General features: G+C 40.6%; 1 protein-coding gene across 1 annotated transcript; it reads right to left on the reverse strand.

Annotated features, from left to right (window-relative positions):
* Window positions 1-7,241: 7,241 nt before the first annotated feature.
* LOC101650786 (centriole, cilia and spindle associated protein) lies at window positions 7,242-13,874 on the reverse strand. Its single transcript, XM_030887825.2, has 3 exons — window positions 13,497-13,874; window positions 11,613-11,881; window positions 7,242-9,085 (listed from the first exon to the last, which is right to left on the reverse strand). Exons 1-3 carry the CDS (start codon window positions 13,756-13,758, stop codon window positions 8,909-8,911), a joined length of 708 nt encoding a protein of 235 aa, XP_030743685.1. The 5' UTR covers window positions 13,759-13,874; the 3' UTR covers window positions 7,242-8,908.
* Between the last annotated feature and the right edge of the window lie 370 nt (window positions 13,875-14,244).

A 14,244-nucleotide genomic window follows, 5' to 3' on the forward strand; every position in this document is an offset into this window, starting at 1 on the left:
ACTGGGCCTAGAACTGCAAGGTCAGATAGTTCAAACCCACCAGCCACTCCTCAGGAGAAAGATGAGGCTGTGCTCCCGTTAAGATTTAGTCTTGGAAACCTTATATTGGGTCACTATGAGTCGAATCCACTAAATAGGCACTATTTGGATTGGTTCCTTAGGCAAATGTAACGCATTGCCTACCCCTTACCTGTTTTAACATCTTTGTGATAGCTTGGAGTTCCTTCTACCTGCAACAGAGTAGATTGAGAGCTTTCTCATTCTTTTTACGGCTGGATAGTGTACCAATGTAGATATACTGTGGTTTATGTAACCATATCCTTGTTGATGAATATTTCAAAAAAAATCACTGCCATTGGGTCAATTCTGACTCATATCAACCCTATAGGACAGATAGAACTGCCCCAGTGGGTTTCAGACACTGTAACTGTTTACGGTAGTAGAAAGCCTCATCTTTCTCCGACAGAACAGCTGATGGTCTCAAACTGCTGACTTTGTGGTTTTGCAGCACAAAGCATAACCTACTACCCTGTTTCCCCGAAAATAAAGAGTGTCTTATATTAATTTTTGCTCCCAAAGATGTGCTACATCTTATTTTCAGGGGATATCTGATTTTTCCATGAAGAATAATACAGTACACATGTATTGTTTATTTTATTGAAAGAGACCTTGCACTTCCTGTCTGCTCCGGCTGCGCTGCGGCCAACAGTGAGCTGCACGGCAGCACCCGCTGCTATGGTCCAGAGTCCAGAGTTAGGGACATCACCAGGGCTCCTCTGATGAACACTTGGTTCTGGCCAACTCTCTGGACCCTTTTGAGTTCCAAGATGAGTTCATAAATGATAATGTTTTTCTCCCTCTCTTCAGAAAAGACTTAGCCCCTTTCCTATTCACACAAGAATCATTTTTAAAATTTTGGGGCGGGAAATCCTAACAAGAAATGTACAAGACCTTTTTATTTAAAACTTCACTGCAGTAAATATAAGACTAACCAGAAACACACTGTTTGGTCATTCAGTATCATCAATATGTCAGTCTTCCACAAATTAGTGAATTCAATATAGCTTAATAAAAGTCACAAGCAATGGAAATAATAATAATTTATAATCTATCAAGGTGTGATGGGAGGGGGGGTAGAAAAGAGGGGCTGATCCCAAAGGCTCATTTGAAAGTAACTGTAGAAAAGAATGGCGGCAGCGTATGTATGACTGTGCCTCATACAAGTGATGTATGGATTGGAATCAGAATTGTAAGAGCCCTCAATAAAATGGAGGGGAAAAGTCACAAGCAGGATTTTGGAACAAGTCATTGAATTTGCCAACTCAAAAGTTCATATAGAGAGTAGCAAAAACGAGGAACAAGACTATGGGTAGGGAAGACTTTCCCTACCAGATACTAAAATACAAAATCTTAGTAAGACTAAAACTGTGCTTTAAGTTGAAGTTCAGGCAAAGGGATCCATAGAAGAATCTAGAAACAAGGGTACCTCTCTTTCGGAGGTACCAAAAGCAAACCAAAGAAGAATCTAGAAGCCTTCTAGTACATGAGATTTATGGGGACATGCACGGTTTGACTTCCTGTCTGCCGCTTCCATGGATGATGATTGTGGATCCCAATGAAATGAAATTTTCTGACAACTTCAATTCTCTTGCTCCATTGATCATGATGCTTATTGGTCCAATTCTGCAGACTTTTGTTTTCTTTATGTTGATGTGTCATGCATACTAAAGGTTGTCATCTTCGATCGTCATCAACAAATCCTTCCAGTCCTCTTCTCTTTCAGCAAAGTTGCCATCTGCATGTTACAGGTTGTTAAAGAGTCTTCCCCAAATCTGGTGCTGCATTCTTTGACGTATAGCTCAGCTGCTCGAAGGATTTGGTCAGCACCCAGATTAAATAGGAAGCCCTGGTGGTGCCGTGATTGTATGCTGGGCTGCTAACTGCAAGGTCAGCAGTTGGAAAGCACCAGTTGATCTGAGGGAAAAGGCGAGACTTTCCACTCTCATCAGGCACAATCATGGGAACCCACAGGGACAGTCTTACCCTGTTGTACAGGGTCGTTCTGAATCAGTATTAACTCAATGGCAAAGGGATTTTTTGGTTTTGATAGACTAAACCGAGCCCCCCAATCCATTGCTGTGGAATTATTCCAATTCATAGCAACCCCACAGGACAGAGTAGAATTACCCCATAGGGTTTCCAGGGCTACCAATTTCTATAGACACAGTCAGCCTCATCTTTGTGCTGCAGGATGGCTGATGAGTTCAAGCCATCAGCCTTTGGATTAGCAGCCCAATGTTTTATCACTGTACCAGCAGATTTAATAAATATAGTGATTGGATACAACTCCCAATGCACATGACTCCTGATTTTTAAATCAGGCAGTACCCTTCTGTTCTGTTCATACAACTGACTCTTGCTCTAAGTACAGGCTCCTAGGAGTACATTTAAGTGTTCTGTGTGGGAAACTGAGAACTGGGATGAGTGATTATGGGGAGGACTAAAAATAAGGAGCTGATGCCAGGGGCTTAAGTGGAGAGCAAATGTTTTGAGAACGAGGAGGGCAGTGAATGTACAAATATGCTTTACACAATTGATGTATGTATGGATTGTGATAAGAGTTGTATGAGCTCCTAATAAAATGATTTTTTTTAAAGTGATTATGAAGACAAATTCTCTACACTCATAATTGAGTCTGGAAGGCAGATTTGGTGGAGGGAGGCCTTCACACTCATGGGTTGGAGATACATCCCAGTCACATTCCCCTAAGTAAAAGTTATTCCCCACTATGTTCCCCTATGCCAATTGTAAGGTGCTCTTGTAAGCATATGGGTGCTGCTATGTACACTTGAAGGTTGCCTGAAGGTTGCCCCGAGCAGTCAGAAGTCTTGTGTGTCCCACCCTAAGTAGGGCCCACTCCTTTTGATAAGGACCATAGATTGTTCCCCTGGAGCTCAGGGACACCTAAGGTCAAGCCACCTCAGAGACAACCAAGGTTAGACCACCGCCTTAACTCTAGAACCCACCCTTCTTGTTCTGTATATACCTTCCTGTCACATGTATGCCCTTGTACCTCCCCTTCCTATTGCATGCATACCCCTAGCTCATCCTCTCCCTTTATATGTATGCTTCCAATACAACCCTTTCCTGTTACGTGTGTGTGATGCGGCTTGCATGCCTGGGATTACATAAGCTTGTGAGAGAATACATTCGCCCTTACTCTGGTTCCCACCGCCAAGGGAGAGGTGAGCCCTTGCATGTCTTGTCCGTTGTTCCTTTAATTTACCCCTCAATTACAAAACCGCCCCTTGCACCCATTCAGTTGTGGAGGAATTCCCCACAGTTCTAGAATTCCCAATCTTCTCAATGTTATGCATACTTTGTTATAATCCCAGTCTAATGCCTTTGCATAGTCAATAAACACAGGTAAACCTATTTCTCATATTCTGTGGTCTCAGCCACAATCCATATGATATCAATGGTAATATCCTGCATTCTACAGCCTCTGCTGAGTCTGACATGAATTTCTGGCATTTTTCTGTTATTTCTGTGCTGCCTCAACTATTTTTAAGTTATCTTCATCAAAATTTTGCTCGGATGGGATACTGATAATATTGTCCAATAATGTCCACAATAAATTAGAGCCATTTGGTTGATGATGCTCAGTTCTCAATTTCCTTGCTGATTATCTGCCTCCTAGTTCCATCTACTACTGATCTCTCACTCACAGCACTCAAGTCCACTCATAGCGACCCCTGTAGGTTCCTGAGACGGTAACTGTTTATGGGAGTAGAAAGACAGTCTCTCCTGGCGGAGCTGCGGATGGCTTTGAACTGACAACTATGTGCATAAGAGCCCGATACATAACCACTGCACCACCAGGGCTCCATTCTAGAATTATTCAAATCTGCATTTGTGAATTTGTCTCTGCTTTCAGCTTTGTCAGATTTTGCTTTGTATATTGTGAAGTTCTGTTGCTAGATACTTATTTGAGAATTAGTGAATTAACCCTTTTATCAATTAAAAACGAATCTATTGTCATTGAGTTGATTCTAACTCATGGCACCCTGTGTTATAGAGCCTATAATATCCCAGTTTATCCCTGATTCCCTTTGATCTATCATTATGACTGTAACCACTATAGCTTTCTTTATAAAATAATATTTGCATGGTGTCTTTTTTCCATCATCCCACTGTTAATCTACCCATAAGATTATATTTGAAATAAACTTCTAGTAGACATTGTATGTTGGATTAATGGTTTTCTTTTAATCCAATTTACCTTGTTAGACATTTACCAAATTGGAAAAAAAAACTATATAAGAGTTCAATGTGGTCATGTATTCCTACATACCATTTATATACAAATCAGATTTTCTGTAAATCTTGGCCTTTAATAGTTTTATTCACATTTCCTAAGTAAATGAAACATTAAGTACTATGTTAAAACCATATGCAAGTCTTAAAAAACATAATGCAAACTTCCCATTTCCTGAGCTTTGTGATTGCATGTGCTTAGCTTTCAAAACAAAACACATTAATATGAACGTGGGGAGATTTTTCCTTAACACAGTTTTAATTATACAAAGAAACCCAAAAATGATACTTTGGTTTCTTCATTCAGGTATCCTGAATTCCCAGATGGAAATTAGTACTAAAGTAACAACTTTTTTTCCATCTCACTTTAGCAGACTTTAAAGGAGCAAGTTTGTATCAAATATCTATGCACAGCTCCATGTATAAGGTTTGGGACTTAGCATATCCTTACACTCAATGAATCCATATCCATCCTAGTATTTTTTTTTTAATCCATTTTCAAGTGCAAGTATTTTGAAATGAGCGGGGCTTTTTAGGATTTAAAAAAAACCTGGTTATAAGCTGTGATACATTTATTGTGCCAACCTGGCCAATAGGAACATGTGGGATTAATCAGGGCACAGTTTGACTGGAGAGCAAAGAGATAAATGGCTCAGCAAGGTCTGCCCTCCTCTCTCTCGCTCTCTGGTGACAGGACCAGCATGCTGCTGCTTTCAGGTAGTTCTCTGTCTCAACCTGTGAGATATTACCTGTGGGCCAAGCCAACCCATCCATGGTGTCGCTAGAGCTTGAGGCTCCTTCGCGACCTGCCTTGCCATGCTGTTGGTTCATAGATCACTTGAGCTTGAAGCTGGTGGATCCTGTCACCTTGCATTGCGTGAGTTCAATATCCAATCCGGGCTTGCTTCGTTAAGCTCCCAAGCTGACCTACCCTGCTGTTTGTTGCCTGTGGGCAGACTGTGCTTGTCTTGCCTGTGGGAAGACTCAGCTGTCTGCCTTGACCTTGGACCTGGCAGCCCATGTGAGATGGACTTCCAGTATCTTAACTGTTCCATGGAAGTGAGTTGAACTGAGCTTCTGTACTGTGGACTAATTAGCTATTATAGTCCTTCTAGCTGTATAAACCTACCTATCTATCTAATCATAAGTGTCCTGATTTTGTTTCTCTAGCGAACCCTGTCTAACACACAAGCATTCACCATTTGATACTTAACTATAGAATCAATCTATATATGTGTAGGCCTCATTTTATAAAACACAGTGCAGTGAGATGTAAAACTTTCCATTCAACTATTTTTTTAATAACGCAGCCAAGTTAATAAGATAATGTGCTTACACTTTAGATATATGCTTCCCTCTCTCCTGCCCTGCCAGTATTTTAAATAGCAAATATGATTAACTATTAAATAGCAAATACTATTAACATGTCATTACAAGGTTTATACCCAGTATAACATTATAGATTTAAAGAGGATAGGGAATACCTTAAAGATTAAGGAAAAATTTTAAATAAATTGTACAAAATTATCTTTATGGAAGTTATAACCTCTAGTAACACAGCAACCACTGGGCTTTAAAAGAAAAAAACACACATTCTGATTCACTTTGGCCCAACAGAAGTTATTACTTCAATATTCTACTACTGCCTTTAACGAAAGGAAAAGTAGCACACAAAAATAAACAACCAAAAAGCACACTTATGGCAAACTTTTAAATTAAGAACTTACCAGCATAAAGAGTCTTATATATAAATTATATCATTCTATATTTCAACTATCACTGGATCCCAAAGTTTCAAACCTTTTCAACATGAAAGATAATTTTACACTATCTCCCTGTCTTGCAAGTTGTCCCAAAATTATAAACATGATTATAACAAATTTTTTTCTAGAATGAGAAGAAAAAAGGACTATAGAGCTTGAGTTAGTTCATTGTGCCAGCCTGGCCGATAATCACATGTGGGGCTGGTTGAAAGGCGGAGGGATAAATGGGTGGTGAAGCCTCGCCTTTCTAGTTCTCGGGTCTCTTGTTTTGTGATGGTTGCATCGGGTGCAGCTGCCTTAGCAGTTCCCTGCTTCAGCTTGCAAGATGGATTTCCTACAAGACATCCCCAAGGAGAAGCCGCATGGATATATCCCGATGCAGCCCTGGGTGCTGGAGCAGCCGTGTGGAGACCCCTGCCAGTGCTGAGATGCTTACACGTTCACTGACTCAGCTTTCCTCCTGCAGTCGGCATTATTGCCTCTGTTTTGTGAGGTGGAGGACTTTGTGGACTGGTGTTGGGTATGGGTTAATGTTGGACTTGTGGGCTTGGGCAGCATTGGGTTGGGATGTTTTCGTGATGCACATTTTCTTTGCATAAAACTCTCTCTTATACGTGAGTTGCTGTGGATTTGTTTCTCCAAAGTACCTAGACTAATACAGAGCTGTTAACACTTAAAAGTTTCATAGACCCAAAAGGTAATTTTCACTCCTAAAAAAGAAACCCTAGACAATAATGGAGAGAGGCTCGTAATTGGTTCGTATCGATCCTTTGGTTGTTCCTGCATATCAAAAGTACTTTTACAAAATCTTCAGTGTTCCTCTACTTAGAAAGGAGTGGGGAAATGGATCAATATTGCCTTCTAGGTCTTTTCTTTCTGTGTGGGGTTTTCAGTAGCAAGCACATTAGATACAAGTGTGTTTTCTAAATGACAGGTTGGTTGGTTAAAAGCCTAAGAGGAAGCCCGGTGCAAGTGCATCAATGTGCGGCCTGAGTGGCCGACTCTCAGGGCCATCTGTCTCAAGATTGTCTGTCAGCTGCAACATGAAAAGCTTGAGCTTCGTGGCTGAAACCTAACATGCAAGCAGCAGTCTCATGTAACAGTTTCACCATCAGTCACACCAGCACAAATTGTCACATTAATTTGATTTTTAGGTATCTGCAATGTTTAAAGACTTTAATCGTAGTAACACCAAAATGACCAACAAGGTTATTCTGGATAACATATAGAATAAAAATTCCCCTTTAATAAATATACACTTCAATGATCAGAAGAGCTCCTAACATGAAATAATTCATCTCAACACAATGCAAGTATTTAAAAAAAAACATAATTCATTAGTTTTCAAAACTTAATACATTTTTCTAAGATGACAGCATGGGTTTTGTGTTCTAAAAATTGACTATAGTACTTCAAAGACCTAGAGGAAAACTTCAAAGAAAAGCTCGGTCTTGAATCTAACACTAAATTTTCATCCACATATCTTCAGATACTAAGGAATGCTAGCATTCACCCACCTCATAGATTCCAGTCTCTGCTAGGTAGAGAGGACTTTACTCATGTGATGGAAACCAGTATTTTCAAAACCAGATTTCTACCTCAAAGGCAAACATAATAAAAAGAAGTAACACTCTATTTAAATTATTACATTTGTGCCTACACACACCAACCACCCTTCTCTCACACGAGATTCTGTATGAGATCTGTTAGCTGGGAATCAGAAGATAATATCTATAATCAACACTATGACTATTGTACACCATCCAGACCTTTTTATTGTTAAGTTCTGTAGAAGAAAAAGAGAAAGTAAGGGTGAGAAGCCTCTTAGCATTCTAATGGGTATTTTAATATTTTTCCTATATCCCCCAATGACAAAATAAAACTTCAAAAGGCATAAATAAAACTTCAAATTATGGTTTCTTTTTTTTTTTTTCAAATGATGGTTTCTAAATGTCATTGCCAGCTCCTACACACGAAACAAAAGCCCAGAGAAGGTGTATGCCATGAGGCCAGGCTGTGGCATGTAATTAATCCCCTATAATATTCTTTAAAATAAATAAATAAAAGTTAATTAGGAAGCTGATAATGTCTTTGACTCAAGTAAAACTCCAGCACTACTCTAAATATACACTGCGCCGCTGCTTCATTAATTGAGATGTATTTGAACTAATAAGTGCCTACGTGATCATTTAAAGAGAAAAGGTAAACCTTATTCAGCTCAAATAATTCTTCAAATACCATGGTGCACAATTTGAGGTGACGCTAAACTGAAATTCAATTAAGTTTAATCTTTCAAGAACCACCAGAGTTCTCGTTTTATTACCCTATAACTGAAACTCAGTCTTTACCTGATATTTACCGATTCTTTCACAAAGAAAACAGAACACAATAGATGAGCCTTATACTGCAAGAGGACGAACTGGCTAGCTATGGAGTTCCAGGTGGGATGATCTGAAATTTCAGAGAAATCATAACTGTCAAGCCTCCATAGCCACTTAAAGGCATTTGGTGTCAGTCTCTTAAAGGATTCAGATGCATTAAAACAAAACCCCTATAAGAATATCAAGGATTAGGGAATTAGCTTCATGAGTCGCTTTAAATGTCTATCTATGGCTTCAACTGTCTGCCCTACTGTTGAGGTAGGTAGCCAAGGTTCATCAAAATATAACAAACTTTTAAATTCCCTAAGAAAAACCTTGCAAAACAGGTGAGCTCTTAAACTTGTGTCTGGTTTCTCTTGATGGTTTGCTTTTTCTTTCTTTAATTTTCGTCCCGCCCACCCCCGCATTTGTACTTTTTAAAAAGATGCTGTCCAAGCAACTGTGCCTTTACGCTCTTGCCGAGTAGCACCTCATGTACTCTGTCATCCACGGGTTATCTGAGGAGGAAGCCTTTGCCTTCCTGTTTTTCTCCACATCCACAGAGTGGGCACGTTGTCTCTGAGTGACCAGTTTCCGTTTTTCCACCTGTCTTCGGTTCTTGGCTCGTAGTGCTGATTCGTGAATCTACAAAGAGTTTAAATTAAAAATACAGTAATTTAATAGAACTAAGTTTCAACAATATCCACAGCGTACTTCCTTCAGATTCCGTGAAACAAGGACAGTCAAACTCAGCGTTTTTATATACAGTTCCCCCCGTATATAAAAGCAGTACAGGAAAAGTCATTCCCACTAGATCTGGTGGCTTATTCCGTTTCTGTGGCAAACCAGACAACAAAAATGTCTGTCTACTCAATGGGCCTCCACTCAAGTACTCCCTCAATGGAAGAACAATTTGTTCTACTAACACAGCACTTTGTGATGCTCACCTTCCCTGACACGATTGCTGAAGACAAAATAGGTACATAAGCAAATGTGGTGAAGAAAGCTGATAGTGCCTGGCTATCAAAGGATATAGCGTCTGGGGTCTTAAAGCCTTGAAGATAAACAAGCGGCCATCTAGCTAAGAAGCAGCAAAGCCCACATGAAAGAAGTACACCAGTCTGTGTGATCATGAGGTGTTGTTGGGATCAGGTATCAGGCATCAAAGACCCAAAACAAAACAAACGAACAAACAAAAAGCATATCCATGGAATGAGGGGGAGGGCAGAGTGGAGACCCAAAGCCCATCAGTAGTCAATTGGACACCCCCTGCCAGAATGACCACAAGGAAAAGAAGAGCCCGTCAGGGTTCAATATAGCACTGAAGAAACACAACCTTCCTCTAGTTCTTTAATGCTTATTCCCCCCACCCCCACTACCATGACCCTAATTCTATCAAATCTGGCTAGACCAGAATATGTATACCAGTACAGATAAGAGCTCACAACACAGAACAGATACACCTCTCAGGACCAATAAGGGGAGCAGTGATACTAGGAAGGGTAAGGGTTGGGGTAGGGAGGGAGGAAAAAGGAATGGGCCACAATGTATGGTGATCGATGTATGGTGAGCAGCAGAAAAATAGGTGAAATGAGACAACAGTCTGTGTAAGACATGAAAAAAAGAACAATTTATAAATCATCAAGGAGGCATGGAGTGGGGGCAATGAGCTGATGACAGGCTCAAGTAGAAAGAATATGTTTTGAAAAAGATGACGACAACATATGTACAGATGTGTTTGACAAAATAGGTATATGTATGGGTTGAGATAAGAGCTGTAAGAGCCCCTAATAAAATGATTTTTTTTTTTAAAGAAAATGTGTGTCTACTGGACTAAATTTCAAATGTAAATGGTAGGCAGCTCATTTTCATATGCTTCTACAAATGAGCTCTGGAAAACTGTTGAAACTGCTTACCATTAAGAAGGGATGGTATTTCATTAAAGAACTTCAAATGTTTTATAGCAGTATACTAAATAAGAGAGATTCTCAAGAGTTTACCAACTAAAGCAGATAGACCTGTTAGATTTGAGATGATAGATCTGTCGGAGGCCTTTTGTTAAACCACAGCTTCACTGTCTCAAATATCACTCAAATCAACACCATCTGCTAGGGTTAAAAAAAAAAATCTGCTCCGAGGGCAATGAATGTACAAATGTGCTTTACACAATTGATGTAGGTATGGATTGTGAGGAGAGTTCTATGAGCCCCTAATAAAATGATTTTTTTAAAAATCTGCTCAGTAAATATTTCACTGTAATACTAAATCAGAATTCAAACAGTTTGCAGTTTCTCTTTCTGCTGCTTTGAATGCATTCTTTACGTTAAGCCTTCATTGTTTTTTGATTATAAATGCCGTGAGGTCATGTAAAATGTTTTCAGGACTTGAGACAGGACAACAGATGACTAAGGGACAACTGATACTATCAGGAGTCAAAAGTTAAGGTTGCAGATGAGCAGGAGAAAACGTGCTGTAAATTGAATCAGAAAAGTGCAAAGCATTCTATGAGAACTGTTTGCAACTTCAGAAGAAGCCATTGGGCAGACAAACCATTGACAAAGGAGTCAAGGCAAGTCTAGGTCACCGAACCCATGGGGTAGAGTTGTTCCAAACTTAGCTCAAGGATAGAGTAGATTTGCCCCATAGAGTTTCTAAGGCTGTAATCTTTACAGAAGCAACCGGCCACGTCTTTCTCCCATGGAGCAGCTGGTTGGTTTGAACAGCCAACCAGTTAGCAGCCAAGGGTTTAATCATTAGGCCACCAGGGCTCCTTATGTAACAGAAAAACCAGTGGCAAAGGAGTCGAGGAAACACTGGGTTGTGTCAAAGGCCAAGGGATCAGCTTCTCAGAGGCCAGTCACAGCCCCACTCCCATTTCCCAGGTTCTTTCTGGCGACGTAGAAACTCATAAACCCTCACCATCCGCTGCATGGTTTTAGTAAGCCCTTCCAGATGCCACCTAACTGCCAGCCAATACTCCTAGAATGCCAAGTAACCAACATCTAGAATCCGGCTTGCTCTTCAGATTCCCAGTTACGGCTTTTCTGACCCAATCTACCGCTAATCACCACCGCCCAGAGCAGCGCATGTCTGGGCATCTGAAACCCAATAATGGGATTGTAATCTTAACTCGTATTTACCTCCCAAAAGAAAACAAAAAACACAGGCCTACCTCATGCACTGGGGCAGACGCACAGACATTGTGAGTTTTTTGGCTTCCTGTGTCTGTCTGTCTTTCTCCCCAGCCATAAAGAGCAAATGGATGCTTGTTTTCTTTTATTTTGCTGCATGATCTTTGAGGGAGTTTGGCTGTTTTCCTATTTTCTGTAGAAAACAAGGCACTTGGTTGTTGTCGAGACTCGAGTTCGCCGGGTAGTTTATCAGTTACTTTTGTTTCCGTTTGCTGTTCTGGTTTTCCTTCCACTTCTTCCCGTGGCAATTCTTGGAAGGGAAAAAGGGGAGAAAACGAGGTGAAAATACTTTCAAATGAAGTGGACAAACAATTACTTTACTTGGGTAGAACATTTTATAATGTTCAAGTCAGTAATATTCTCATTCTCATTCTTACAGTTTAATTTCATTTTCAGCAAAACAGCATAATAATTTTAAAACAGACATCACCTTCAGGGAAAAAAAGCAAACAATAAAGCCTCTAAAACCTATTCAAAAGCAAAATTTTCTCCTAATATTCTGAGATGTAACCTCTCAAAGGTTAAGACGCTAGAAAGCACCATGACCTAAGGGACATTTCCCAACCACCCCTGTTGACTCCCTAAGCATCCTGAAGCCTTGCTTCAGGGAAAGCTTTGAATTGGTGGGAATAGCCCAGCAGCTACAAGATGTTGGGTTTGTTTCTTTTTTGGTATTTTAAATGTTGAACAGTTTTATTGGCATATAATTCACATACCATAAAATTCAATAGTTTAAATACATTAAAAAAGACTTGTGCATTCATCACTACAATCAAGTTTAGCAGCAACTAGATTAATAATTCCTTAGGGTTATGGCAGGAGAGGCTGGGGAGTGGGGGGGGGGAGGATAAGAATGAAAAGGGTGCTAGTTTTTAGTTACTCGAGTTCCAAGATTCCATTTCTTGTTGATGTTCCATGATGACCAAAACTGTTCCTTATGGGTCTTACAGTGCCATTTGTTTGAGGTAGATACCTCGCTTGGCTTTAAAGGGCCAAGTCACAATGGGGGGTGGTTTCCATGGTTACTTAACCTGGAGACACAGTAGATGGGTATCTCAGTAGGAAAGAGAGAGAGAGGAAGGCTCCCGTGCAGCAGAAATGATTGAGTGAATCCGGCTCACAGTCCACAGAGCCCTAAATTCTGCCAGACCGTAGACCTGGGGAAGCTGAGAGAGAGTATGTCTATCCTAACTAACGTGGACATCCGAAATTAACTGATCTCAAAAAATGCCTTATGTCCTTTAATGACCGTGTATTGTTTTTCTATGGAGTCTATGTTATAAACTTGTTGTGAGCTTGTTTGATTTAGCCTGAACTGGCATTTAAAGAGACACCTTAGACATCTAGGGCTCCATTTCTTGTATCCTAGATGGGAGTCAAATCTGACACATATCAAATATAAAGAGATGGCTGAATAGGGCTGCCCCTTGGATTTCCAAGAGTGCAAATATTTACATGAGTAGAAAGCCTCATCTTCCTCTTGCAGAGCAGCTGGTGGTTTTGAACTGCTGACTTTGTGGTTTCAGCCCAACTCAGAACCAAACACGCCTCCAAAGCTCCAGGTCTTAAGGAGTAACTCTAATTTCTGATGCCCCAGAATTGGGCTCAGGTGAAGATTTTTTTAGGTTGTTACAAAACCTCATTTAATTCTTGAGTCTTGGTTGCTATTCTTCCCTTGTCTGTTTCTATGGTCCCTTTAGGTATAGTGAACCCCTGTACAGGACAGGTCAGACAGTATCTGGGAAAAACCTTTATACATCATCTGTCATTCATGCCTGCAGAAACGACCTGAACTATGCCAGGCAGAGCAGCTTCTTACTAAAGAACATACAGCCGCCCCCAGCCCTGGGCTCAGTGGTGCTCACCATCAAGCACTGTGTCTTTAAACCCCATGTGACAGCTGTTTGGGGATGAGGTGGGGTGCCAACATTCTACTTTAGCACAAGGACCTAAGTCCTTTTGTTGATCAAAGGTGCCTTTGAGTGACGTGTCCACATCCTTTCCTCTTCTCTTCTCTGGATCTATAAAGAAGAGGAAGGGAAGGACATTCAGGAAGAAGCCAAGGGAGCAATGTTCATGTACAGAGTTATAGTACTGGACAGAGTGAAAAACAGCAAACCAAAGCATCTTCCCTAATCCAGTCCCTTCCCCTCCTCCCCTGTGCTAAGTATGTCTAGCCCCGAGATCTTTCAAAAAAGCTCTACCAGAAAACAACTGTTTTCTACTTCCAACTCACAGTGACCCTGTAGGAAAGGATGGAACTGCCCCTGTGAGTTTCTGAGACTGGAACTCGTTATAGGAGCAGAAAACCTCATCTTTCTCCTTTGGAGCAGCTGGTGGTTGTGAACTGTTAGCCTTGAGGTTATCAGCCCAAAGCGTAACCCACAACGCCAAGGTAGTAATCATTTAATAGGCAAACTAGAGCTAGCCAGAAGAGATGAGAAAAGACTTCCAGGAAGAGGGGGCTTTTTCAAAGGCTAGGTAGTAAAAGACAAAAAGGAATTGTAATTCTAGAGCTCAAGGTGAAGAGTACATAGACTGTATGGGCGAAGGTTCAGAGCATAGTGCGGAGAAAAAGACTCTCTGGCACAAAGTAAGAGATACTTATTTTCT

The sequence above is a fragment of the Echinops telfairi genome, unplaced genomic scaffold (genome assembly GCF_000313985.2).
Source record: "Echinops telfairi isolate 266 unplaced genomic scaffold, ASM31398v2 ScPeMD7_7424;HRSCAF=8462, whole genome shotgun sequence".
Taxonomy (NCBI): Eukaryota; Metazoa; Chordata; class Mammalia; order Afrosoricida; family Tenrecidae; genus Echinops; species Echinops telfairi.

Bases quoted from the DNA above. Each gene is read 5' to 3' on its own strand.
- LOC101650786 (XM_030887825.2), bottom strand. From the start codon at position 13,758: ATGCTTTGGTTTGCTGTTTTTCACTCTGTCCAGTACTATAACTCTGTA. The intron at 11,882-13,496 runs GTGAGCACCACT...TTCCCTTCCAAG, and splicing joins TAAAGACACAGTGCTTGATG to AATTGCCACGGGAAGAAGTG. The intron at 9,086-11,612 runs GTAGGCCTGTGT...AACTCTTTGTAG, and splicing joins CGTCTGCCCCAGTGCATGAG to ATTCACGAATCAGCACTACG.